The 27,991-nt window shown below is 42.4% G+C and overlaps 2 protein-coding genes across 4 annotated transcripts in view; both read right to left on the bottom strand.

The window, feature by feature from the left end:
* The window catches only part of qsox1 (quiescin Q6 sulfhydryl oxidase 1), a 47,246-nt gene extending 33,626 nt beyond the window's left edge, over positions 1-13,620 (bottom strand). The window contains exons 1-6 of the mRNA XM_015971318.3: positions 13,301-13,620; positions 12,141-12,241; positions 10,776-10,824; positions 3,579-3,681; positions 2,370-2,460; positions 2,026-2,171 (exon numbers count right to left, since the gene is read on the bottom strand). Of these exons, the coding sequence (XP_015826804.3) occupies positions 2,026-2,171; positions 2,370-2,460; positions 3,579-3,681; positions 10,776-10,824; positions 12,141-12,241; positions 13,301-13,559 (749 nt within the window). The 5' untranslated portion in view covers positions 13,560-13,620. The remainder of the gene's footprint in view (positions 1-2,025; positions 2,172-2,369; positions 2,461-3,578; positions 3,682-10,775; positions 10,825-12,140; positions 12,242-13,300) is intronic.
* A 6,114-nt stretch (positions 13,621-19,734) lies between these two features.
* The window catches only part of cep350 (centrosomal protein 350), a 49,042-nt gene continuing 40,785 nt past the window's right edge, over positions 19,735-27,991 (bottom strand). For all 3 annotated transcript variants that reach the window (XM_015971319.3, XM_054752371.2, XM_015971320.3), the window contains 8 exons: positions 27,492-27,652; positions 27,259-27,392; positions 27,124-27,179; positions 25,224-27,010; positions 24,323-24,838; positions 23,965-24,111; positions 23,643-23,765; positions 19,735-22,630 (listed from right to left, as the gene is read on the bottom strand). In XM_015971319.3, the coding sequence (XP_015826805.3) occupies positions 22,463-22,630; positions 23,643-23,765; positions 23,965-24,111; positions 24,323-24,838; positions 25,224-27,010; positions 27,124-27,179; positions 27,259-27,392; positions 27,492-27,652 (3,092 nt within the window). In that variant the 3' untranslated portion in view covers positions 19,735-22,462. The remainder of the gene's footprint in view (positions 22,631-23,642; positions 23,766-23,964; positions 24,112-24,322; positions 24,839-25,223; positions 27,011-27,123; positions 27,180-27,258; positions 27,393-27,491; positions 27,653-27,991) is intronic.

The raw sequence follows: 27,991 nt of genomic DNA, 5'->3' as shown, positions 1-27,991 counted from the left end.
TCACTTTTATGAACTCTTGTTCCTGTTTTTCCATCATGTGTCCTTTAATTAGTTCCTCCATTTGTTTATCAAGTTTGTAATTCCTTTTCAAGTCCAGGTGTCCTCTTTCCAGTTCGTCCTCCACACGCCTCTGTTTGGTTATGACGTTCCTTATCCTCTCCTTGAGCAGTGCTCTCTGTGCTCTTTCTATTATATTTTGTGCTGTCTGGGTCCGGATCGATGTTTTCAGCTGTAGGCTTGTGGGTGTGATGTTTTCGTCCCGGCATCTTAAACAGAAGCGAAGGTGGTTTCTTAGACGTGCGCGTTTCTGGTGTAATCGTTCCAAACGGCGGAAGTCCTTCGTTCCTTGTTGTCCGTATTTCTCTTTGAACATACATAGGAGAAACCGGACGCCAACTCAATACACGGACAATAGAACACAGAAAGGAGTGCGAGAAAGAGGCAAATCGTAAACACACAAGAGCAGCAAAAGAAGAAGCAGAAAGTACAATAAAAAAGTCAGCCGTAACAGAACATTGCTTAAGAGAAAACCATATAATGGACTGGGACAACACACGGATCATAACCACTGAACAACAAAAATACAAAAGATGGATCAAGGAAGCAATAGAGATAAGGAGACGTGGATGTGGGACCATGAACAGGGACGACGGAGTTTACACGCTGGACCACGCATGGGACTGCATCGTCGGAGAGGGGAGAGCGGGCAGTAGAGGGCGACAACGTCTTCTGCTGCCCGCAGATAAACGGAGAAGGAAGTGACGCGCCACCATCAGCGTCAGCCTGAAGAAGCCGGCAGCTGTCGGCGAAACCGTAGCTACAAACAGGTAAACAAAACTGTTTCTGTGTTTAAAAAAGAACGAAAGCATGGATAGTAACAGTAAAACGATGTGTTTTAGCTCTGTTGTCTGGCTAGAGATACGTGTTCATGAAGGAAAGGCCTTGCTTCCAGCTGTAATCCGGGGTATATAGGGTGCATTTTTCAACCTCTAAATGGTGCCTTCTGACAGAAAAAGAAAAAAAAATCCTGATTTTTGCTTTAAAATGTGCAGTGTGGAAGAATAAAGCAAGATTTTTATAGTGAAATTATTCCAAAAGAGACTAATGTCTCAATCGTGTTGGAAGGAATGCTATACTGAAACCTATTTCATTCTCAGTCAGCTGTGGGGGTTGTCAGTTTTCTCATTTCAAAGTAAAGGACAGAGTTACTGTTTACCATCAGTGAGTGTGAGGTTGCCATGTCTCCTGCGAGCCAACGCTGCAGCGCTAGCATTTGTAATTCGACTACAGTCGGCAAAAAGCTACAGAATTGTTTAAGGTTTAACATATCTGATTCTTTCTTTAGATGTTCTCAGTAAAAATCTGTGAATTTTTAAGCTGTAATTTAAATCCTTATTTGTCTTTAAAGCCTGTCAATGGTTTCAAAGAGAGTTTATTTAGCTCAGAGATTAAAACTATCTGCTGAAGGTCCCTGTAGGCAAATCTGTGGGATGGCAAAGTCCAGAAAACATTATTATTGATTTATGCAATCTGTTGATCTCCTCTGGACTCACCCACTGACATGTGCTTCTTATAGATGTTACTCCAAACGCATAAATCTGACATGATTTGGTCTAAATATTGAAATTGGTTTTTCCAACAGTAAAATATGTATTAAAATATACTCAGACAGCACTGATCCTAATAAATGGGTACAGTTACAGATTTTATTTCTCAAGACAAAACTGATCTGTTCCAAATCTTAGACTTCTTCTGCATCTTTTGGTTGAGACTTTGGATAAAGTTTATGCTGAATGTAATCTGAAATCTCCAAATGGATTGAAAAAACTATAAGAACATTTGAAACAATAGAAATTTCTGGTTTCATATTTGCAGAATAAACTGCAAACAAACAGACAAAATTAAATAAATTAAAAGGTTTTTCCTCAACAAGATGTTTAAAAACAGAAGTTTATGACATAATGTCTATGTTTACACAATGAGAATTGTTTCTCCGTGTAAGATAAAGACTGTATAAACACTCACACTCGGAGTCTGGTAAAGTTACCACCTGGATAATACAGGTAACAGGAAGGAAAGTCAGTCACTCCCAGCTTTGTCACCAGGCTTGTCTCAGAATCCAGGACTCGTCTCACAGCTATGTTCTCAAACTGTAACAGGTCCAGGGTCACCTGATGTGCAGTGTGCATGAAAAAAGAACAAAGATCATTTTACATTTAAGCATGCAGTTTTTTTATATATATATTCTGACACGCAGCATAACACACAGTTATTATAGTTATTTAGAATCAACAACAAAGGTTTGGTGGATCATTGGAACAAAAACAGTTCTTTTGTTAAGACAGCTGGATGACAGAATGAGCAGTTACCTCACGGCCGATGTAAGAGTTAGCATTTTCAAAGATCAAGGCCAGGTGCAGAGCACTGTTGGTTTCAAAGAAGACATCGACCTCTGCTTGGCTGCAAGGAGACAAGAACAGTGTGAATATATTTGACAAGAGTTTAATATCTATCTTTAAAACTTCATCCATACGGTTTATCCTAAAACAATCCACTAAAATATTACATCTAAAAAAAGCTATTTTGAATGTAATTAAATACCCTGCTGCTGGTTGTTTTAAAGGGGAAAGCAATAATACAACCTTGACTTCCTGTTTCACCTTCCTGCTGAACAATCCTGATATTCTGCCTGTTGTCTTTGTATTTATGTGCAGCGACTTCCACTAAGAGCTGAGTGACCTCGTATTTACAATAAACCAGTTGTAGGAGCCAATATTGTTTTGGTTTACATTATATTATGGTCTAAATTCGTTTTGATAATGTCTCATATATTTCAGTTTATTGCACTATGGTTTATATTTCTTTTGACCACTGGTGGCACTGTGGAGCCTATATAGGTGTCAGGGTGGCAGTGCACTGGCGTTTTTGGGTGACGGGAGGTCACACGGGTTTTACCGCTGTACTTGGTTTCATTCCAACCCTAATTTGCCATTGTAATTTTCATCATTTTCATAACCTAGACAAGGTATCGCTATTCTGGAACATGCATTATTGTGATTGTCGACATCTTCAATAAATGGGATAATAAACCCAAACCCGCTTGCCGCCTGGGCAATAAGTGTTGAAGCGAGCCATTGCCTCCACCCGCACCCAAGAGTGACTAAAGGTGGGACTTGATAGTCACTACACCAGTCTTTTCTGAAACCTTTTACCTGATTGGACTAAAGAACCTTATATTTTCAGCGATCTAATGCTTACTGTAGTCCTGCAGGCTGAACGGTCTGATCATAGATAAATGAGTCATCACTGCTCTCTTCCTGTTGTTTTGCAATGATTCTGTTGCTAAATGCTTTTATCCCAGCAGCAATAAAATTTAACTAAATCTTGAGAAAAGAGGATTTTGACACAAATAAATGTGTTAAGAGTATTTGTTGGATTTGCCTGTAACAGCTGTTCAAAGGGAAAACAAACACATCAGCTAATTATTTTATCCTTGATATAATGTGTTTGTGTTCAAGTTCATATCAGATCATTACTAACTTCAAACACTGACAAAAATAAACCAATGACAGTAGAACCTGATGGGCTCCAGGGGGGGGCAGGCGGGGGGCCATGGATCCTTATTGCCTTCAAGACTGTCAATGGTCTTGTGACGAAGGTCTGGAACATCACGGATATTAGCTGGAAATAAAAAGGAAGTGAACTTCAGAGGAAACATTTTCCAATCTTACTATTTTCAAGATAGCTTAGTGAATGGCCTTAGGAGAAATTCAGATCAGTTCGGACCATACAGATGAGTCATGGTTAGTCACAGTGGGGTCATTAACAAAGTGGAATAATGCCAACTTAAAACAACACCAAAGAGTTTTTAACACTTTAAGCTACGACGGAGGCAGAGGAGTTAAGTGCCTATCTTGTAACTGGAGGGTTGTGGGATTGAGTCCCGCTTAGTCTGTCACAGTTGTTGTGTCTCTGGGCAAGACACTTCACTTGCCTTGCCTGCTGGTGGTGGTCAGAGGGACTGGTGGCGCCACTGTTCCACAGTCTCACTTCTGTCAGTGTGTCCCAGGGCAGCTGTGGCTACACTGTAGCTCATCACCATCAACATGTGAATGTGTGTGTGCATGGGTGAATGACTGATTGTGTTGTGAAGAACTTTGGGGGGGTTGTACAACCCTAGAAGACACTACAAATACAGGCCTTATCATTTATTACTCCTGTAAAAGTGGGTTCCAGTGATCCTTCAGGCAGAAATGTTACCATCTTCAGATTGCACAGCATTCTGCATCCCTCTGCTGACCAGAAACCACACTTAACAGACGAGTGGGACGAACAGGTTCACTAGGTGGAGCTCTCCACCTGCCTAACTGCTGATAGCTGTTTACTCTGCTGAAAAAAAGGCTAGCAGTTAGCTTCTCAGTTTGGTGACTGTCAATAAAAAGCACAAGAAAAAGAAAGAAATTAGCTTTTTTGTTGGCATCAAGGCAGAGCCTGGAAGTAAAAGTAGAGGCGATCGTGCCTTTGCTGCGGTGGCTCCCAGGTTGTGGATACCTCTACGATTTTTTATTAGACAGCCTACGTCATTTGCTAATTTTATAGACTTCTTTATATTCTCTTTTACCTCCAGTTAATATATGGATATGTATGTTCTCTTTGACCAGGCTTAAAACATTTTTTTGATAGGACCTATGATTAACATCTGATGTTAGCCCAGATGTGGACAAGTGGGGGAGAAGAGGGAGGTGGAGTGTACAGTCGGTAAAGATGGCTCTCCCTTGCCCTGCCACCAACATGCCTCCATCTTATGGGCCATTCCTATCTGTACCGGGTCGGCCCGGGCCGGGTAGCCCCAGTCGGCCCCAGCCTGGCCCGGTTGATTCCACACATCCTTGTCTTAAGCCCATGTGGGCTGATTCTACCCACCAATCAGAGGCTTGCTCTAATGGAAGGTGTGAATTTGCTGTCAGCAGTGGGTGTGTTGGCCCTGGTCGGCCTGAAGCAGACCCCCTCAAGAAGAGGGCTGAGAATGAGCCTTGGTTGGCCCGGAAAAATACCAGGCCACCCAGATATGTAAACAACCTACGCTACCCGGCCCGGGCCGACCCGGTACAGATGGGAATGGCCCATAAAAGGCTAGGTTAACCAGAGTTATCGCTGTAGTTATGCTGCTATGGGCTTAGACTGCTGGAGGACATACTGACCACTTTCCACACCCAACTACTTTCTTCTACAATTTGCTCTTTAACTGTATTACTTCCTGCTATTTCAGCTGTTAACTTTATTTTTTTCTCTGTTTTTCTCTCCAGAAGAAGCTACAATGATGTTCTGCTGAGCTGTGGTGCCCTCATGGAGGGGGCCATCGACTTGAACACTGTTGCTAACCACTTAAACATTCTCCATCCATCCATCCATTTTCATTCGCTTATCTGGAGTCAGGTCGCGGGGCAGTAGCCTAAGGTGAGAGGCCCAGACTTCCCTCTCCCCAGCCACTTGGGCCAGCTCCTCCGGGGAAATCCCAAGGCATTCCCTGGCCAGGTGAGAGACATAGTCCCTCCACCGTGTCCAGGGTCTACCTTTAAGTCTCCTCCCGGTTGGATGTGCCCGGAAAACCTCACCAGGGAGGCATCCAGGAGGCATCCTGACCAGATGCCCAAGCCACCTCAACTGGCGTTTCTCGATGTGGAGAAGCAGCGGGTCTACTCCGAGCCCCTCCCGAATGACCGAGCTTCTCACCCTCTAAGGGAGAGCCCAGCTACTCTTCGGTGAAAAATCATTTTGGCCGCTTGTATCTGCAATCTCTTTCTTTCGGTCACCACCCAAAGCTCAGGACCATAGGTGAGGGTAGGAACGTAGATCGACTGGTAAATCAAGTGCTTCGCCTTCTGACTCAGCTCTCTCTTCTCCACGACAGACCAGTACAACGCCCACATCACTGCAGATGCAGCACCAATCCGCCAATCAATCTCACGCTCCAGTTTTCCCTCACTCGTGAACAAGACCCCGAGATACTTAAGCTTGATTTATGCTTGACGCATTTACTTTCCGCACGGTGATGCGGCTCGCGGATAGAACGCGCTTCACAACTCGCAGCGTTTATGGTTTGTGCGGCTCGTCTCTGCGGTGAGCCAATATTCTCCCAAACTGAACGGGGCATCATGGAGCTCTATGGCATGCATCCAACACTACACCATAGTAGAAGTAGAAATTCCTGTTTACAACATGGCATTTCAGCATTTTTAACCGCGTCCTCGTCTTTTCCGACAGTGCGAGCTATTTCTCTCCAAGAATTATTAACAACATGTTGATCACGGTGATCTCTGAGAGCTGAATCATACAAATGTCTGTATTTACGAACCTCTGCCATACTAGTTCTTGCCGGTCCGCCATGTTTTTCCGCGTCCATCCGTCCGCGTGGTTAGAAATTTTCCGAGGTGCGCGTTGCGGAAATCTTGGGCAGTGCGGAGACGCGGTGGAGGGGCGTGGTTGTTAAAATGACGCAAAATGACGCAATTTTTCCGCGCGGAGCCGTGCGGACCTCGCGGACGCGTCAAGCATAAACCAACCTTTAAACTCCTCCACTTGGGGCAGGACCTCATCCCTGACCCGGAGAAGGCATTCTACCCTTTTCCGAATCAAGTCCATGGTCTCAGATTTAGAGGAGCTGATTCTCATCCCAGCTGCTTCTGACTTGGCTGTGAACCGCTCCAGCGAAAGCTGAAGATCATGTTCTGATGAAGCCAACAGGACCACATCATCTGCAAAAAGCAGAGACCTGATCCTCAGGCCACCAAAACGGATGCCCTCCACACCTTGGCTGTGCCTAGAAATCCTATCCATAAAGGTTATGAACAGAATCTGTGACAAAGGGCAGCCTTGGCAGAGTCCAACTCTCACTGGGAACGAGCCCGACTTACTGCCGGCAATGCGGACCAAGCTCTGACACCGGTCATACAGGGACCTAACAGCCCGTATCAGAGGGCCTGGTACCTCATACTCCCGGAGTGCCCCCCACAGGGCCACCCGAGGGACGCGGTCAAACGCCTTCTCCAAATCCACAAAACACATGTAGACTGGTTGGGTAATTTCTCACGCACCCTCCAGGATCCCCCTAAGGGTATAGAGCTGGTCCAGTGTTCCACGGCCAGGACGAAAACCACATTGCTCCTCCAGAATCTGAGGTTCAACAATCCGACGGACCCTCCTCTCCAGAACCCCTGAATAGACCTTACCAGGAAGGCTCAGGAGTGTGATCCCCCTGTTGTTGGAACACACCCTGCGGTCCCCCTTTTTAAATAAGGGGACCACCACCCCGGTCTGCCAGTCCAGTGGGACTGCCCCCGATGTCAACGCGATATTGCAGAGCCGCGTCAGCCAACACAGCCCCACAACATCCAGAGCCTTAAGGAACTCTGGGCGGATCTCATCCACCCCCGGAGCCTTGCCACAGAGGAGCTTTTGAACCACTTCAGTGACCTCAGCACCAGAGATTTGAGAGGCCAACCCAAAGTCCCCAGACTCTGCTTCCTCACTGGAAGACATGTTGGTGGGATTGAGGAGGTCTTTGAAGTATTCTGCCCACCGATCCACAACTTCCTGAGTCGAGGTCAGCAGCACACCGTCCCCACTATAGATAGTGTTGGTAGCGCACTGCTTTCACCCCTGAGGTGCCGGATGGTGGACCAGAATCTCCTCGAAGCCAAACGGAAGTCTTGCTCCATGGTCTCACCAAACTCCTCCCATGCCCGGGTTTTTGCCTTGGCGACCACCCGAGCCGCGTTCCGCTTGGACTGCCGGTACCCGTCAGCTGCCTCTGGAGTCCCACAGGCCAAAAAGACCTGATAGGACTCTATTCAGCTTGACAGCATCTCTAACTGTCGGTGTCCACCAGCGGGTTCAGGGGTTGCCACCCCAACAGGTACCGACGATCCTGCAACCACAGCTCCGGTCGGCCGCCTCAACAATGGAGGCACGGAACAGGGTCCATTCAGACTCAATGTACCCCGCCTCCCCCGGAACATTTTGGAAGTTCTGTCGGAGGTGAGAATTGAAGCTCCTTCTGACAGGAGACTCTGCCAGACATTCCCAGCAGACCCTCGCGATAACATTTTACTTTCTTTGACATTGAATGTGCTACTACTAGTTTACCTGTTTAATTATAGATTCACTAGGATAAATACACTAAATTTTATCTCTCACCAAATAGAATATTTACTAAGAAATCGCAATGTGGCCATAGAAGCATTACTTGGTATATATGTTGTGTGTGGAGGTGTGTGTGTGTGTGTGTGTGTGTGTGTGTGTGTGTGTGTGTGTGTGTGTGTGTGTGTGTGTGTGTGTGTGTGTGTGTGTGTGTGTGTGTGTGTGTGTGTGCGTGTGTCTGCTCTGTCTTGTTGATCCCAGTAAGTCGTGGCGGATGGCTGCTTATACTGAGCCAGGATCCTCTGGAGGTTTCTTCCTGTTAAAAGGGAGTTTTCCTCTCCACTGTTGCTAAATGCTTGCTTAGTATGAGGATTGCTGTAAAGTCATGGACACTAGTCAGTGACTCGATGCAATCTGCTGAGTTCTTTATAAAAGAAACTTTTTCTGATTGGCTTAATGAACTGACCTGTACCGGAATGTTTATTATGTGAAGTGCCTTGAGACGACTTGTCGTGATTTGATGCTTTCTAAATAAACTGAACTTTGCTATGTATTTATAATGTTGTTTTTCTGTTGTTCTGTGCAGTGCATTGGTCAATGCAAATTGTCTAAATGCACTACATACTGTAAATAAAGCTAAGTTGAGTTGAGAAAAGTAAAAGTGTCTTTGGAGGTGAAACAACAAACTAAAACCAGTGTCAACATTAGGCCTTCGCTTGTTTGAGGGAGCTAAAGGAAATCACGAACATACGGTGACTTATGTGTTCGGTGGAAAGGCTGGGCTAGGTGCATACGTGCATTTTAAAAGTTCAATTTTAGTTGGACTAAGTCAATGTAGCGACATGAATGGCCTCATTTGTGACCCAAGGGTCACACTTCCTCAGCTGGGTCAAGCTGTCCTGGCTGTACTTCTATCTACAGATTATCCATCACAGGAGACGCAAAGTCTGCTATAAACCATCTTTAATCTGACTGTCTTTATCTGACCGCTGTTCCATCCGCAAGACGAAGGACACTTCAAGATTTAAAAGCATCATTTTTAATAAACTCTTTTCACTGTCTATTACAATGTTCATAAATAATCAAGGTTCATTAGAAATGTATTTAATTACTGAAATAAATTATTTGGTTAATAATAATTATTATTTATGATAATCCGTAATGTTTAACAGTGACAAGAAGATCATGTGCACTTATACACACCATGCAGGACACAGTAAATCAGGTTAAAGGTAACTGCACTCACATGTCTTTGTTCCGTAACACCAGAGCTTTCTATCTTGGGAGGGCGTGTTCCGAGGTATGTTAAGTCCCACCCTCTAACATGTCAAAAATCTAATTCGTTAGAATAAGATTACCGTCCGTCTCTTAAAACCTACTTGAGCTCACCAAAATTCTCTCCGTGGCAACGAGAGTCCAGAGGATCGGGTCGGCCGCTCGAAACCTCTACTAAAGCTTTTCGGCCACGTCGATAGAAATGCTTCAACAGAAACACCATCTGCAACAAGCTGATGCAAAACTCCTTCAGAGTTAATTTTAAGACGCAATCCATCCTCCTGTGTACCTGCGGCAACTCTAGGGCCAGAGAGTCAGTACCACTGGTCTACCCTACCGGACCGAGTACCCAAAGGCTGATCAACGTCCTCCCTTGACCTCCGGATCCGAACAGAGGGTCGTCTGAACGGTGAGGTAGAACACAGATTGCGTCTGAATGCCTGTTCTTTTAAGAAATAATTTAGCTTAACTGCAAACCAAATTCTTTCACCCAGAACACGTTTTTCTCTCTCTAAGATAAAACCTTCTGAGACCTGCATTCACACATCCAAACACACAGACTTCATTTTTAGTTTCATCCAGACACGGATTGCTTTAATACCAAGTTTTAATACCAAAGCTTTTATAAATTGTCATTTATGAATTGTCTTTGAAATTGTCATCTTTAAATTGTTAGTAATAAATTCTTAACTTTTTTTTTAAACCTGACTCTTCTTTGAATAAAACACAGAGTGGTGTATATTTGGTCATTGAACGAGCAAAGATCTCTTTAGATCTTCTGAATTAAAAAAAACGTTTGCTATTAATTTAAATCTTTTAAATTAAATATGAATCTTTTGATTAAATATAGACCAAGCCAGTTGGTGTATGAACTTCTATCGATTATATAAATATCCGTGGAGATATGTATATATATATATATATGTATATATATATATATATATATATATATATATATATATATATATATATATGTTCATTACCAATTCATTTGATGCTTCTCTGAATTTAACAAAGCTGAATAGCAACAGCTTAAATTCTAGTTATGTAGATTAACAACGCTACATCAATAACTCCGTTTTCTCTTTCTGCTTGTAAGCAGTGACTAGCTGTTAGCTCATCAATCAATCAAAACTGTTTCTCCTAGTTGAGGCCATTCAAAAAGCTATCGACCAAAGATATTAAATGTTAAGGTTCTTTCTACGGAAGCCCACTTTAAACACCACTTTGGCTTTAATAATAATTACTACAGATATTTATCCCGTGAAAAGATCAGATTCTGCAGTTTTGAAGATAAATGCTGCTGAAATCTGTGAGTACATAAAACCATGGCATTATGATTTGGTTCGGTGTAGAAATACCTGGATAAGCTACTCCTAGAGAACCAGCTTCAGAGTAGGCGTGGAAAAACTGTAATATAAAAAACAAGGAGGGTTTGGTGTAAAAAAAAGAACAAGAGGTGAGAGCAGATTAAACAATCCTCTCATGAGATGCAGACCAAGTTGTGAAAGTTAAGAACGAGTGGAGGGGGTTCACTCGGCCCACCTTGACCTCTAAATCCTTCCTGCTTGAAATGAGTCACAGATGTTAGGAGCCATGATGTGCACTCAAACAGAAGGAGCGCTTTGTTTGACCGAGTGCAGAGGCTTCGACACGCTGTGGCTGACTAATTCAGCATGATGCAAAAAACAAATGAATATACTTGAAGAGGGAATGTTTCTGTGCTGGAGCTGTTGATCACTCAAATGTGAACTAAACACAATCGGATTTGATCTGAAAGTTGAAAATTTAGACACTTTATTCTAACAAGCAGTCCCAAACACTATGGTGTAAAATGACTCGTGCACTTATTCCTCAGAAAGGTGAGAATCAGCACAAACTCCTAATAACTAAAACACAAGCTTTGTAGCTTATGGATTGAAGTTTATGCACCAATTTTCTGGAATAAAACCAATTGTTTTGTCGAATTATAAACTGTAAATGATTTATGCTTGAATGATGTTTGCTAATTTTGAGTCATGCGTGTTGTAAAAAAAGTCGTTCAACACAGAACTGTAAAACATTTAGAATGGAGCTTTTTAATTAGTTTAATAAAACAAGACTCACCTGGGGGTATTTATTTACATGTGGCAGATAGTTCAAACTGACCACTTAGCTTGTCGTATATAAATGCTAGCATTCAAATGCATTTGTCTCGTTTCCCTAAGCACTCATCATCATGCACATAAAACTGCTTTGATTCAACAACAGATGCATTCACACACATTCTCTCTTCTTCCTCTTTTAAAGGTTTGGCTATTTAGACCAGAACTTAACACTTAGTACGTTTTATAAACACTTCTCTTTTGTAGCGTCTCTCTCGGTTTTGTCTCATCCGTTACTCTGAGAGAATCTTTGATGCTCTTCGATATAGTTTATGTATTTTTACTATCGTTGTGCATCTCTGTGTATTTAGCATTACTTAACAGAGATAAACAACTGAAAAAAATGGAAGAAATTATTTTGCAATACAAGAGGAAAAAATGCACAGTTTATTATAAAAACTATCAATGATCAGAATAAAGAATGTTTTTCTGTGTTTTTGTAATAAATGTGCATCTTAAATGTAAAATGTCCAGAACCTGAGGTGGAGACCCTTTTAGTAAAGTCTTTCTGAATAATTGAGTGAGTTAAATAACATGATTAAAAAATATTCACAAGCTTGAAGTTTGTATGTGTTTTATTACCTTTATAGTGGGGTACCCTGTGATTCTGAAGTCCCTGCAGACCTCCCTGTTTTCCTCTGGAGCACAGTCTATAGCTGCTATGTTCACCGCCGGCTTCCACTCTGGAGAGCAGACATCAGGGTTAACAAAAGTTAATACTGTCAGTGTGCACTGTGTGCTTTGCTCACGCTGTGTGTGTGTGTGTGTGTGTGTGTGTGTGTGTGTGTGTGTGTGTGTGTGTGTGTGTGTGTGTGTGTGTGTGTGTGTGTGTGTGTGTGTGTGTGTGTGTGTCAACACAGAGGTCTAGCTGCCTTATCTCTTTCTTTTCCCTGCTAATTAAATTCTACATACAGTCACAAGAAGTCGGTGATGAATTTCACCAATATGACTTCACGGCTGATTTGGTGCAATTGACAAATGAAAATTCACATGTGCATGTAACTGCTCATAATGTTCTGTAATTATTCTTCCTCCAAGTGATTATTTAACAATGAGATGCAATTTGGTTGCTGGAATGAAATGGAAAATAAGAGGTGCACACTGAGCCTGCTCCTATATTTACCATCATATTCAGTTAGGAGCTGCAGAAGAAGCCCAGAGAGGATGCTGATGGAGCATCTCAGTGATGAGGGGTAATAAGAAGCTTTTTATTAGATTACATGCTCTAATTAACAGACAGGAACAGCAGCCTGCTGTGGCCCCAGGCAGACAAAAAAAAAAAGGACAATTCAGACCTTTTGATGGCTTGTCTTTTCAAAACAACTCCCAAAAAAGTTAAGAATGAAGCTTCAAAACATTTTAAAATGCTTAGTGTTTAAAAATAAAGTAGGAAGAGTTAAAAACTTGGAACTTCCTGCTGTTCAGCCAGAAATGAGGCACTTTGAAATATTTTAAGAGCTAAAATGAGTGATGGAAATTCTAGAAACACGTGAGACCATTTAACTGGTTTATCTTATGAAGCGAGAGAAAGTAGATTAAAAAATTTAATCTCACAAAACTTTTAACTTGTCCATTAAAAATGGACCATCGGGTATAAAGTATGTTAGTAAAAAAACTGTTTTCCCTTAAAAAAAACATGATTGTTGTTTTTCACAGCTGTACAAGCAGCAGAAAGGAAGTCGGACAGGAGGTTTTTGAAGGTTTCAGGTCAACTCGGCCTGCAGAATCAGATCCATACCGACCTTTGGTATCTCTGGCCAGCTTTTTGTAAAACGGAGAGAAGGCGACGCAGTGTCCGCACCACGACGCGTAAAACTCCACAACCATCGCAGCGGTGGAGTTCACCAGAACCGAGTCCACGTTCTCCCGAGACAACAACAAGATCTGGTCGGAGGCGGTGTACAGTCCGGTCTCCGCGGGGCACGGAACATAGAGCCACAAACACAAGAAGACGGGATAAATGTCGGTGAACCACCGAGACGTGGCGCAGCGCCGCGCCATCTTCCTCCTCAGAGCCGCTTACCGTGACTCTCTGGCTGCCTGTCAGAAACTTCACAACTTTTAATTCCCTCCTCCTGGTTTGACGGTCAGCAGGCTCCGAGGATCCTCCCACCGGAGAGCTAAATACCCCAAACGCTGAGAGGTTCCTGCAGGTCGCTTCAGTCAGAATAATCAGAGACGTAAAATAAAGCAGGAAACAACGTTAACGCTGTTTTACAGCATCTGTCTGATGCGTCTCTGAACTTCTCATCCAAAAATACTATTGAAATAAAACGCTATATTCCTTTTTGTTGATTATTTGATCTTTCCCCGTCACTTGTCATGGTTTTATACGCATACATGTTTGATAACTGTGTTTCAGAAAATAAGGAAAAAACAGCTTTAAAGCTAAATGCAACTAAAATCTAAACTTGTTTGAATATTTAGACTCAAAGTATTTCTGTCTGTCTAACCTGCATGACTTTTTTAGTCCTGTGGCCAATACAAACATGCTCATGAAGTTCTTAAATCCCTCTATTTCAGCAGCTTTGCTTCAGTTTCAGTACCTTCCTGAATGAGCCCTTTCGGGCCTCTGTCACTTAAAGCCTGGTGTGTTCAACTCCTTAGCACCACACAGTTCAGAGCAGGTGTTGCAGCCACAGTTGCCCACACGCATCAAAAAGGCAACGTGAAAGCACCACACACCAGCTTTCAACTGTCTGCATGTTACCATTTCTGCTACCCGTTAGCGTCTCTCTCAGGGACCAGAGAGCTCTCTGTCCGTGTGTGAATATATGTATAGTGGGTCTGATCATTTGCAGCTGCTGCCACGTCAAACACGCCTGCTGCATCTCTCGTCTCCCTGCCCCTTGTGGTCGTGTGTGCACCGCCACAGTTAAAAATGACTTTCAGTCTTCAATCCAGCGATCAAGTTAGAGATGGGCAAGCTACTCAGGGAGAAGGAGCAGAATTTCCCCAAACCAAGAATGCTGCCACATAAAGAACCAGAACCAGCTAACCTTGCAACGCTACAGGGAGTGCAGAATTATTAGGCAAATGAGTATTGTGTCCACATCATCCTCTTCATGCATGTTGTCTTACTCCAAGCGGTATAGGCTGGAAAGCCTACTACCAATTAAGCATATTAGGTGATATGCATCTCTGTAATGAGAAGGGGTGTGGTCTAATGACATCAACACCCTATATCAGGTGTGCATAATTATTAGGCAACTTCCTTTCCTTTGGCAAAATGGGTCAAAAGAAGGACTTGACAGGCTCAGAAAGGTCAAAAAAAGGGAGATATCTTGCAGAGGAATGCAGCAGTCTTAAAATTGCAAAGCTTCTGAAGCGTGATCATCGAACAATCAAGCGTTTCATTCAAAATAGTCAACAGGGTCGCAAGAAGCGTGTGGAAAAACCAAGGCACAAAATAACTGCCCATGAACTGAGAAAAGTCAAGCGAGCAGCTGCCAAGATGCCGCTTGCCACCAGTCTGGCCATATTTCAGAGCTGCAACATCACTGGAGTGCCCAAAAGCACAAGGTGTGCAATACTCAGAGACATGGCCAAGGTAAGAAAGGCTGAAAGACGACCACCACTGAACAAGACACACAAGCTGAAACGTCAAGACTGGGCCAAGAAATATCTCAAGACTGATTTTTCTAAGGTTTGATGGACTGATGAGATGAGAGTGAGTCTTGATGGGCCAGATGGATGGGCGGGCCCGTGGCTGGATTGGTAAAGGGCAGAGAGCTCCAGTCCGACTCAGAGGCCAGCAAGGTGGAGGAGGAGTACTGGTTTGGGCTAGTATAATCAAAAATGAGCTTGTGGGGCCTTTTCGGGTTGAGGATGGAGTCAAGCTCAACTCCCAGTCCTACTGCCAGTTTCTGGAAGACACCTTCTTCAAGCAGCGGTACATTTAGAAGTCTGCATCCTTCAAGAAAAAACATGATTTTCATGCAGGACAATGCTCCATCACACACGTCCAAGTACTCCACAGCGTGGCTGGCAAGAAAGGGTATAAAAGAAGAAAAACTAATGACATGGCCTCCTTGTTCACCTGATCTGAACCCCATTGAGAACCTGTGGTCCATCATCAAATGTGAGATTTACAAGGAGGGAAAATGGTACACCTCTCTGAACAGTGTCTGGGAGGCTGTGGTTGCTGCTGCATGCAATGTTGATGGTGAACAGATCAAAACACTGACAGAATCCATGGATGGCAGGCTTTTGAGTGTCCTTGCAAAGAAAGGTGGCTATATTGGTCGCTGATTTGTTTTTGAATGTCAGAAATGTATATTTGGGAATGTGGAGATGTTATATTGGTTTCACGGTAAAAAATAAATAATTGAAATGGGTATATTTGTTTTTTGTTAAGTTGCCTAATAATTATGCACAGTAATAGTCACATGCACACACAGATATCCCCCTAAAATAGCTAAAACTAAAAACTACTTCCAAAAACATTCAGCTTTGATATTAATGAGTTTTTTTGGGTTCATTGAGAACATGGTTGTTGTTCAACAATAAAATTATTCCTCAAAAATACAACTTGCCTAATAATTCTGCACTCCCTGGATAGATGGTTTTGTGTGTGGCTGTATGTGTTTATGATTTCATGGAAAAGTCAGCGATTGTTCATATGTTTATGATGTATATTAATGATTGTTTCAGGTGTTGTTGAGGTTTTGTGCACGCATGTGTATTTGCTAGTGTTGAAGGTGTTTTAGAGAACAATGATCATCCTCGACACCTCCTTCTCAGCCTTCTGGCCTTCATAGCACCTGCAAAAAATAATTTCTGGAGCCGCCACTGCATCCAAATCAGGTGAACGGTGTAGGAATTACAACAGTTTGCATATGTGCCTCCCACTTGTTAAGGGACCAAAAGTAATGGGACAATTGGCTTCTCAGCTGTTCCATGGCCAGGTGTGTGTTATTCCCTCATTATCCCAATTACAATGAGCAGATAAAAGGTCCAGAGTTCATTTCAAGTGTGCTATTTGCATTTGGAATCTGTTGTTGTCAACTGTCAAGATGAGAGCCAAAGAGCTGTCACTACCAGTGAAGCAAGCCATCATTAGGCTGCAAAAACAAAAGAAACCTATCAGTGTGATAGCAAAAATATTAGGCGTGGCCAAAACAACAGTTTGGAACATTCTCAAAAAGAAGGAACACACCGGTGAGCTCAGCAACACCAAAAGACCCGGAAAACCACAGAAAACAACTGTGGTGGATGACTGAAGAATCCTTTCCCTGGTGAAGAAAACACCCTTCACAACAGTTGGCCAGATCAAGAACACTCTCCAGGACGTAGGTGTATCTGTGTCAAAGTCAACGATCAAGAGAAGACTCCACCAGTGTGAATACAGAGGGTTCACCACAAGATGTAAACCATTGGTGAGCCCCAAAAACAGGAAGGCCAGATTAGAGTTTGCCAAACAACATCTAAAAAAGCCTTCACAGTTCTGGAACAACATCGTATGGACAGATGAGACCAAGATCAACTTGTACCAGAGTGATGGGAAGAGAAGAGCATGGAGATGGAAAGGAACTGCTCATGATCCTAAGCATACCACCTCATCAGTGAAGCATGGTGCTGGAAGTGTCATGGCGTGGGCATGTATGGCTGCCAGTGGAACTGGTTCTCTTGTATTTATTGATGATGTGACTGCTGACAAAAGTAGCACGATGGATTCTGAAGTGTTTCGGGCAATATTATCTGCTCATATTCAGCCAAATGCCTCAGAACTCATTGGACGGCGCTTCACAGTGCAGATGGACAATGACCCAAAGCATACTGCAAAAGCAACCAATGGGTTTTTGAAGGGAAAGAAGTGGATTGGTTTGCAATGGCCTAGTCAATCACCTGACCTGAATCCAATTGAGCATGCATTCACGTGCTGAAGACAAAACTGAAGGGAAAATGCCCCAGGAACAAGCAGGAACTGAAGACTGTTGCAGTAGAGGCCTGGCAGAGCATCACCAGGGATGAAACCCAACGTCTGGTGATGTCTGTGTGTTCCAGACTTCAGGCTGTAATTGACTGCAAAGGATTTGCAACCAAGTATTGAAATGTATAAGTTTGATTTATGGTTCTTATTCTGTCCCATTACTTTTGGTCCCTTAACTAGTGGGAGGCACATATGCAAACTGTTGTGATTCCTACACCGTTCACCTGATTTGGATGTAAAAACCCTCAAATAAAAGCTGACAATCTGCATTTAAAGCACATCTTGTTCGTTTCATTTGATATCCATTGTGGTGGTGTATAGAGCCAAATATGTTAGCATTGTGTCGATGTCCCAATGTTTATGGATCTGACTATATGTATTGAAATACAACAGTCAGACTTTGATGGCTAATATTATAATGAGAAAAATTAGTGAAAAAGAACAAATTTGTGAATGTGATACACAGAATTAGATGGCAAACAAGGAAAAATATTACACACTTGCTTTAAGAAAACAAGCTGGAGCAGGCTATGCCCACCCATCCCCACTCAGGCTGCTATAAGCTGAGACACTCAAATATCCGAGAGGGGCTCAGAGTAGAGCCGCTGCTCCTCCTGGGACAGCTGTCTCTGGCACATTGGGGGGTCTGCTTTTTAAATGGTAGGTTTTAATGGTAAATGGCCTGTATTTGAAATAGCCCCTCATAGAGTCCTGGAACCCCCCAAGATGATGTACAATACAATCAGTCATTCACCCATTCACACCCTGGTGGAGATGAGCTACATTCTAGCCACAGCTGCCCTGGGGCACACTGACAGATGGGAGTCTGCCGTACACAGGCACCATTGGTCCCTCCGACCACCACCAGCAGGAAAGGTTGGTTCAGTGTCTTGCCCAAGGACACAACATCAACAGACTGAGCAGGGCTCGAACCTGTAACCTTCCGATTACAGGGCGAGCATTAAACTCCTGTGCCACCATCGCCCACAAGGCACATAATTCCTAAAACCTACAGAAACTAATACCAAGACAGAAGACGGATTTATTTATCTTCTTGTTTTGAATGTTTACAGAGGCAGTAGAGATGGCAGCACAAATGCTGTAGATGCAAAAGATGAGGTTTTCATATGTCCCCTCTAAAAAACATTTGCCAGCAGCTTACTTTTAAAAATGAGAACAAAGAGAGGCTGAAAATAAGTGCACAGTATTTGGTTATCTGCTTTCTAAACCAAAATGAGTATTAGCTAAAGTTTATGAATCTCTAGTCTAGACTCATCAATTTATAAAATGTAGAAAAACTCAGGAACATCTGCAGCAGTCCTCCTAAAGCTAGCTGCAAGGAAAAACCAGGAAAAGATGATGTACCGTATTTTCTGGACTAAGCCACTACTTTTTCCCACGCTTTGAACCATGCGGCTTATAATGAGGTGCGGCTTTAGTCAACCAGAAAGGATGGATGCTGGAAAGTCTAATGAAGGAATGGTTAAAGGAGTGCTAAGTGAAAGCACCCAGGAGGATTTTTTTCACAGTAAAACGGTGCTGCTTCTTTTCCCAGCTTCACCATCGGGATGATGACAGCAACACGGAGAGCGACACTGACATCGCCACAGAAAAGGTATGTGACGAAACTCTTATGAGGCTGTTCAACTCCGACACTGAAGATGACTTCAGTGGTTTCAGTGCGCAGGACGATGAATAAACTAATCAATAACTTCTCTGTTTTGTTTGATACTGATCAGTTCAGTTAAACATTTTCAATTCAGTGGATATCTGCGGCTTTTAGCCCGGTGTGGCTTATATTGAGGTGCGCTCTATAGTCTGGAAATTACGGTAAACATAATCTGTGATTCATACATCAGTTCCTTGGGTTAGCATGTGTGGAAATGTGACATTTGTAAGACAGAATACCTTCAATGAGATACAATCAATTTAAGATATAAATCTAAAATGTTTCAGTACTGCTGTCTTTGATGCTGTCAGCTTACTTCCTATAGACAAATTAACTTTGAACATTCAGACATAAATGATTTGACACAAACGTAGCCCTCTTAAACACAACCCTCTCACGGCCACATTCATGCACCCTTTTCACACATCAACAGACAAACCGCAACATCTGAGTTTAGTTCTAAAAACCAAACATGAGGCGAGACTTCCTGGTTTGGCTGCAGACACTAAAACAACTTGTGGTGAATTTTTACACGCATTTCTACCCCACATTTAAAACCAGGAGAAGAGCACACCTTCCTGTACAAACAACTTTATTTACAGTTTCAAATTCCATTTAGTTAACAAATATATACTATGTACATATTTGCAAAGTAAACAATGTTTATTTTACATCTTCATGGTTACAGTAACAAGAGGGTCAAACTGGACAGACAGCATATTTACACCCATTAGAGAAATAAACAACTGGACATTATTATTAAATAGTCAAAATCTTTCAGAATGGGGTGATCTATTTGATAAATAATTTGTATCAATATTAATATGGTTTCCTAATTAAGCCAAATATTTTACTATTCTATTGCCTTATAAAGAAAGCTGACCTTAGATCAGTGGATCTACAGCGAACAGCTCAGAGCTAAGAGACAATTTCTTTAACTACAGCAGAGGCTAAAGCTGTTCAGCCTGCACATTAAAACATTGAGGACGAGCAGGTACTGCATAGTTACAGAAGGAAGACTCTACTTCATCCCACTTACAATCAATTTAAAGGACAATACTTGGATTTTTCAATAAAGCTTTGCAGAAAATCGTTCTAAAATACGAATCACGTCGCCACTAAAGTTGCATGTGCCTTTAGACCAGACTTACAAGTCCTACAGCATGAAGATATCGGTATCAAATGTTTTTCTGAACACCTTAGAAACAGTTACAACATTGGCAGAAGAAGAAAAATAGAGTTTAAGGTCACTTTTGTTTGAAAACAGTCGCTGAGGAGCAGCGAGCTCACCGTAGCGTTTCTACAAGTTTAGTTGGATCAAAGCAGCAGTGACAGTGGATGTAAATAAGCCCTTAGATACGTGCTCAGCTACACCTGCTCAATGACTCACACGGTCCAACCGGCAGGCTGGAGCCACTCCTGCGTGTGCTCTGTCCAGAAACTTGCTCCTCAAAGTACATTAATATAATCATAACCTGTGTCCACATGCGTACAGTAGACTTTATAAACAGCAGGTAATGTTTAGTCTTGTTTTGGTCAAACACTTCCTCTCGCTGAGGCGTGGGAGGGTTTGGAAAACCTTCACTATATTGTTACGGTAAAGGCATGAAAGAGAGATAAGGCAGAGAACTGAAGGGCTGGCAAGAAGGAAGAGCAGCGATTTGTAGGTTATTTACAGCAGAAACCAAAGAAACAGGTCCGAAAGATGTTGAGAGATCCAACATAATTACTAATAAGTGAAGTGGAACTTAAAGAGGCACTTAAATGGAACATGGACAAGAACTACCGTTAAGAGTACACTGTTGGGGTGAGTTATAAGGCTTGTTTCAGCTTGCTGATTGATGTAAAGCACAATGTTCCACAACAGATAGAGCATGCAACTGTGCTGCTCCAAAACGGTCGAGTTTCTGCACAAACGCTCTGCTACAGACCCCTACCACAGTGATACAGAAACACATGGATTCTATGGTCTGAGAAAACAAATGAACTTTAGCTCCAGAGAGGCTCAAACCCAGCATTTCAATACGGTTTCATTTATAACATATATACATCAAGTCAAGTCTTTTACCAAGCCTTCTGTGTCCCACTTCCATACTTCACCACTACACTGTCACCCAAACTCTTAAAAACCTAAACATTTGCTCAATTTGATGTGATTTCAGGTTATTTCCTATCCACCTATAAGTGTAGTTGGTTACAACACAGAAGTGGGACGCAGTGATTGCATTGACCACCTATAGACAATTGTGGCCAAAAATAGCGTTGCACAAACAATCTCAGATAACGATTAATTTTAAAACTTAAAACACTGAACATTTTCTCCTTTCTCTGATTTCTCCCACATAAGGTATTGTTATATTCACATTAAGATTTGTGCTTTATCAATGATTTTAGATTTTCTCAACACAAGGGTTAAAGTATATCGTTTCTATTTGTTGATGAGATCGTTTACAATTCAGAAAGCTCCTTTCATCCAACACTTTCCAACAATAAATAATTTAAGGATGAAAAAAGTTCCACGTATCCCCACAGTGCAGTCTCACCATATCTGTAATCAATAACAAAGGAAGGGTTTCATGTTCACATTGAGTGACCTTCGTTGGGCTGTTTCTAACACACCTCCAATGTAGCAAAACACTAATGCCAATTAGCATCTTGGTGAAAACAAATAAGACTTTAGAGCCAAAATGTTCATTTATTTACCTTCAGCACGTGGTGTGCTGCTGTTGCAGACACAAATCTGTCAGCTCAGATCAAATAAAAGGATGGTGAATAGAAAAGGCTGTGATTGCCACCGAATATGGACATGAAATCCCAAATTTTACCATTAAAAACATGAATTGCACTATGTAGTCATTGCTACTTTTGTTTCAGCCTCTTTGTAAGACTTCAAATTTAACAGTATATTGCTGTTCTGAGTGGATGTTATATTAATGTCCACAGTGGAGTAATAAGCTTAGCAGCAATTATGGACTCTCTCATGCTTACTGACTGCTCAGTCCGTCCCATCAGCACACTCAACTCAAGGACCAGGCCCAGGAGGTGAGATCTGAGACTAGAAGGTGTCCAGGTTTAGAAAGGCTGGATCACTTCAGAGGTGTTTTGTGTGTCAAACAATTTAACCAAGACTACAGTTGGCTGAAGCAAATTCAGCACAAGAACGTCACAGACAGGAAACACTGGAACTGAAGGCCTCAGAGGGTTGCTGCTGGAAAATGAGCTGGTGGAGTCCGAAGGTGCACAAGGTTGTTTGGATTTCAAGGAGGTGAGAAAAAAAAAACAAGTGTCCTAAATGCTATGTGGTCAAGAGAGCGTGCCTCTTTTGGCTCTCTTATTAGAAATGAGTGTGAAGGCATCGGCTGTGTCCTTCAGCAAAGCATCAAAGATGCTGTCTGCCAGCTGCAGCTTGACAAACAGTTCATCCTCATCATAGTTTACCCACTGGGCCTCTTCCTCGTGGAGCTCCTGAACCTGGAAAACAACAGAATTACTGTCACATCTAGAGTTGTCAAGAGGAGTGGTCAAAGATTCAACCAGAAGCTTGCCAGAAGCTTGTGGATGGCTACCAAAAGCGCCTAATTGAAGTGAAAATGGCTAAGGGACATGTAACCAAATATTAGCACTGCAGTATGTATATTTGTGACCCAGCAAATGTGATCACTTTTCTCTGTTAACCCATAATAAAGACATTAAAGAACCAAACTTCATGAATGTTTTTTGTGACAAAGAAGTATCTGTTCCAGTCACTCTATCAGAGAAAAATCAGAGTTTTAGAAATAACGGGACACTCAGTAGAGCCATTATATTATATTTTTTACAAGTGTATGTAAACTTCTGACCACAACTGTACCTGGTGAAGCTTGTCAGCCTGGCCTGCCAGACTCGTCCTCTGTTTAATTCTGCACAGAGAACGAGTCTGGTAACTCACAGGCAGAGAGACACTTGAGGGGCGGGACTACCCAGCTAAAAAGTAACCAATCAGAAAAAAGATGGAAATACCGACTTTACAGCGCAACGCTGTAGTTTGTTAGCTGTAGTCAAAAATGGCATCTGGCGACAGCGCAAACATCTTTCTTTAGAAGAAAGGCTTTTGGTGCTTCTACCTTTTGTTGTTTTAAAGACGTGTCAAAGTCATTTAGAACAAACGAAAGAGCCGCAGTGAACTCCGCTTCAGTCTCGAGTTTGTGACAAACTCGGCGTTGTGGTGTGTGATGTACGCTGCTCAGCGCTGATTGGCTGAGTTAGAATTCTCAGGGGTGGGGTTATTTGAATAGGAGAGTTCCCAGACCCTTTCTCTGTGCAGAATTAAACAGAGGGGTCTGACAGGCCAAGCTAGAAGCTTGTGTACGAAGAACAGAATAGACGTTTTTTTACTTCTATTATGTTCTGAAAATAAAAACTAGCTATTTTCCAACGATAACTGCTGCAGTTTGGGGAAAAACACACAAAAAACACCCTAAACATGATTAAACTTGATACCTACCAGAATGTGATCGACTCTGTCCCGCTTCTTTCTGCCAAATTTGAGCATCTTCTGCCAGTCACTTTTCTGGTTCTGATCTCGGGTCAGGCCATACAGCTTCAGGACTTCTGCTGTAACAAATTCCTGTTCAGTGATACAAAAAATAAAGATAATGGTGTTATTTCATACAAAGGGGATACTCAGGCCACAAATCAACACGATTATCATGTTGGGTGAACAGGGCTTAAACATAGTCATTAATTTAAGAGCAACTTCTAAAGCGTCTAAATGAAGTCATTAAGAAACCATCACTGTGGGTTATTTTCTCTCTGCAGAACTTCACCTGGACTGTGTTGACATCTCCAGACGTCTTGACTCTGTGGATGGAGGAGGACTTGGCTTGACGTGGTTTGACCCACTGAGGCTGATCAGTGTTGGGATCTTCAGCGTAGATCTCCTGAAGTATCTCCCACGTTAGATCAAACACGGCCTTCAAAATGAACAGGAGAAAAAGATATTGGCATCTTCTGTGCGACAGCACTTGAATGTAAATTATTTAAATGAAATATACACAATGGTGCAGCTGAAACTGGGTTTAAAACATTAGAAAGTACATTTTTGTTGTATTTTAGTGCAAATTCAGATACACAGTCATGTACTGTTTGTCTATTTTTGTTACTGAGACTTTCCCAACTTGTTACCTTTCTGTAACTATGGCTGGAGATGGCGTCCTGGTCTTTGTTGTTAGATCCTTTCCCAAGATAATCCAAAGAAGGAGTTGGGTTTGGCAGATGTTCAAGAGTTGGAGCTCCCTCCCTCCCCAGGTCGTAGGCTTCCCAGATCTCCAGTGTGGCAGCATAGATCATTTTCTCTACCTCTTTGGCTGAATGGGGCACAACCATGGCAGGCTGCTCAGGAAGTTTGGGAGGCAAGGGGAGAGGCAGCTCAGGCCTAGGTGGAGTTTTCATCTGCGGTTCTCCACCTAGTGATGAAACAATCCCTCCCATGAGTGGTCCAGGTGACTTCCCACGTTCACATCCCGGCTTTGCCTCCTCTTCTTTCTGTTTTTGCTGTTTTCTACGTGAACTGAGGCCAAAGTCCTCATCAAACCAGTCCTGATCATCACCAAAATCATCCACCAACTCACGGCTCAGTTCAAGCTCTGCTAAACGCTTAGCAAGCTCCTCCTGACCACTGGCTCCCAAAACTGGGCTCTCCTATTTAAACAAAACAAAAATAATGATTTTCAGGCAGTTATAAATTGTGAATTTCCTAAAAACTTATACATGAATTTGCAATTTTCAAGAACTAAAGCCATTTTATACTTGTATACTTTGAAGATTTATTATCGTATTACTGTTAAGGATAGAGGAGTTTTCAGCTGTAACTGAGAAATTCAATAGTCTGTCAACATAACGTTGGACTTTAGCTGTACACCCCCCAGGTTACATAAAGTCTATTTGCCAGGGCTTGATAATGTCACAGCTGTTTTCTCACAGTTCAAGTCACGACTGAACATGTAATCTGCATCCTTACAAGTTATTAGTTACCCAACAAAAAGAAAGTAAATGTTATGTTTCAAAGAAGGAGAGAAACACTCACTGGTTGGTTACAGAGCTCTGGAGAGGACAGCTTTTCTTTTTCCACTGGTAAAAAAAAGGGCAGATCATCCTTTTGTTTGACAGAAAAGATCCAACTTTCGTCCTCGTTATTTTCACCAAACAAGTCTCCGTTCAAAGCGTTGGCAGTTTTGATCTTCTGCTCTTTAACTTTTTTGATGTCAGCAAACTGCTGAACGGCGTCTTTGACAAAGTTGTGGATGAGTTTATCTGAGAATGAGTTGAGCAAATCTTTGTTCTGTTGTTCTTTATCATTGATTTTTGGGGCAAAATCAGGAGGACTTGAAGGTTTCTGAGAATCTGAATGATTTCTCTCACTGATGGTTGTCTCCTTGTTGTTCTGCTTCACTAGCTCACCTTCATCCATGTCTGAGATGATTAAAGCATGTGATGTATTGCCTAAATCTAAACTTATGTCATCTGTGTTTCCATTAGAAATCAGATGTGTTAATTCTTTGGGTAGTTGGGAATTCAAGTGGGATTTTTCCTTACGTGGAGCTTGATTGCCCTTCTCTGTAACCTTTGTATCCCTATGCTCACAATCTTTAGGATACACTTTCGTATTATTGTTTTCCACATTTTCTTGTTTTAGGGAAATCACTTTTTTCTGTTTATTCCCACTTTTATTAGGCAAGTCTTCAAAGAACAAGTCCTCGTCCTCCACGGTACCAGCATAGAGTTCAAACTTGTCTGGAAGGTGTGCGATTTTGTCTGGAGGAGCAAAGATGCCATGGCACTCCTCACACTGGAAGTACACCACTCCATCATACGTGCCATTGTTGCTGCCCTCTGATTGGTCCAATTCCACGCCTGCCCAGAAGCCATTGGCAAAACGGGTTGGCCCTTTGAACCTGAGAGTGCCAGACTGAAAACCCCCAACAAGAACTCGATCTCCGATGGTAAAACCTGGCATTTCATCTTTAACAGCCAGAGGAGACGTCTGCTGAAGAGTGATGGATGGCTCTTGGCTGGAAAAAGCCTCCTTTTCATCCTCATCTCCTTTGTGTTGGTGGAGATCTAACAGCATCTCTGACTGATTGCTTTGCTCACTTACATCAGAACGCTGACTCATCTCCTCTGGTATGTCTTCCTCTACCACATCATTGTGGTCGTCATGCAACTCAGGTTTGGATTTAGGCTTTTCTGTGGGTGAAGAACTCATCGACTCAAAGTCATCATGATAACCATCCGCTGTAAGAGAAACATCACTGTCCTTCATGATCACTTCCTTATTTGAAAAGGAAGCTACTGACTTAGGAGAGTGGGGGTGCTCACTGGATGAAGAGGCGTTTCTTGAATGTGGTGAAACTTCCAGATCCACAGCAGGAGAGGCGTCAGTGTTTGGCGCAAAAGCTTCTTCTGCTTCAGATATTTTACTTTGCTTCGTTTGTGCATTCTGCTCTAATTTCTCTGGTGTAAAACCATCATGTTCTTCATCTAAAGCCAGGGAAACATGTTCAGGTGTAGCAAGGTTCTCCTGGGAATCAAGTGTGCGTTCTTTATCAATTATAAGAAGATGGTGAGAATGTTCGTCCGCGGACCTGGAGCTTACTTCCACGTCCAACTCCTCCTGAATTTCAGATCCAAGTTCAGACATGATGTTCTGATCCTCAGACTCCACCTTGGACAAAGGAGTTAAAATAGAGTCTGAATGGTGGCTCCTCTGCTCTGGTGTTACAAGCTCTGGTCTGTTCTGGTCAGCCAGAGTTAAAGAGTCTTCAGGGAGCGTTTCAGAAGCAGATCTGACGTGGTTAGGCTGAGGGGAGGTACCTATCAGAGCAGAAAAGCTGCATTATTACTGGGATATTTCACTGCAATGCTTTTAAAATATTATAAATGATGTATGTGATTAATAACAGCTACGATAAATATAAATCACTTACTGTGATCTAATGATGCATCGACTAGTGTCCTGTCAGAGCTTCTCTGGGTTTCAGACCTAAAAAAGAAGTGTTTGGTTTAAATGATGATTTTTAATTAGGTTGTCTGAGCATCATGTTTGAGGTTCACTTCAGTACCCGTGTAGAGGAGGTTTAGTAGAGGACTGCTCCAAAACCAAGTTGAAATCTTTGACTTGCGGCTTGGCTTCAGGTGAGGAATCCAGTTCCTCGCTTAGTTCCGCCTTTGTTTTCTCAATGAAGTTGTTATAGTTCTGAAAACCAAACCACAAGCTGTGAGAACATCTTAAATTGAAAATGTTTTTGACTATTGTGTATTTATGTTCAAATACAATCCAGACTTCCATGCTTACCTCGAGCTGTTTCAACAGACTCGCCTCCTGAGCTTTCAGCCGCTCCTTGTGACGTTTCTTCTGCTCCTTCTTCAGCTGGTAGGCCATAAATTTCCGTCTTCTGAGCTCTTCTTTCAGTGCCTTGATACGACCCTCAATATCGCTCTGGTCTGAAATGTTCTCTGTGGGAAAATTCAGGTGATAAATTACAGCTCGTGTGTGCCTGACCCATGTTAGCAAAGGCTAATCCAACATTAGCCCACTCAGACACATTTTTGGGGGAATTACTGTACATTTTCTTTACAAGGAGAGTTTTATCAACAATGAACTGAGTGTTAACAAGGTTAGGGGTTTATACTGTGGTTTAAAAGTGAATGAAATGAATAGAACATGCAGCAACGAAACAAGGACAAGCACGTACAATGCAGCTTTTGCCTTTCCTAGCCCATGGCTAAGCAGGTTAAGGATCAGTGAAGTGCTTTCATAATGCATCTCTAGCAGAATCGCTTTATGCCCAACTA

This window comes from Nothobranchius furzeri, chromosome 8, assembly GCF_043380555.1.
Source record: "Nothobranchius furzeri strain GRZ-AD chromosome 8, NfurGRZ-RIMD1, whole genome shotgun sequence".
NCBI lineage: Eukaryota > Metazoa > Chordata > Actinopteri > Cyprinodontiformes > Nothobranchiidae > Nothobranchius > Nothobranchius furzeri.
The sequence above is the reverse complement of the archived record's forward strand: the minus strand, read 5'-3'. Positions and strand labels throughout refer to the sequence as shown.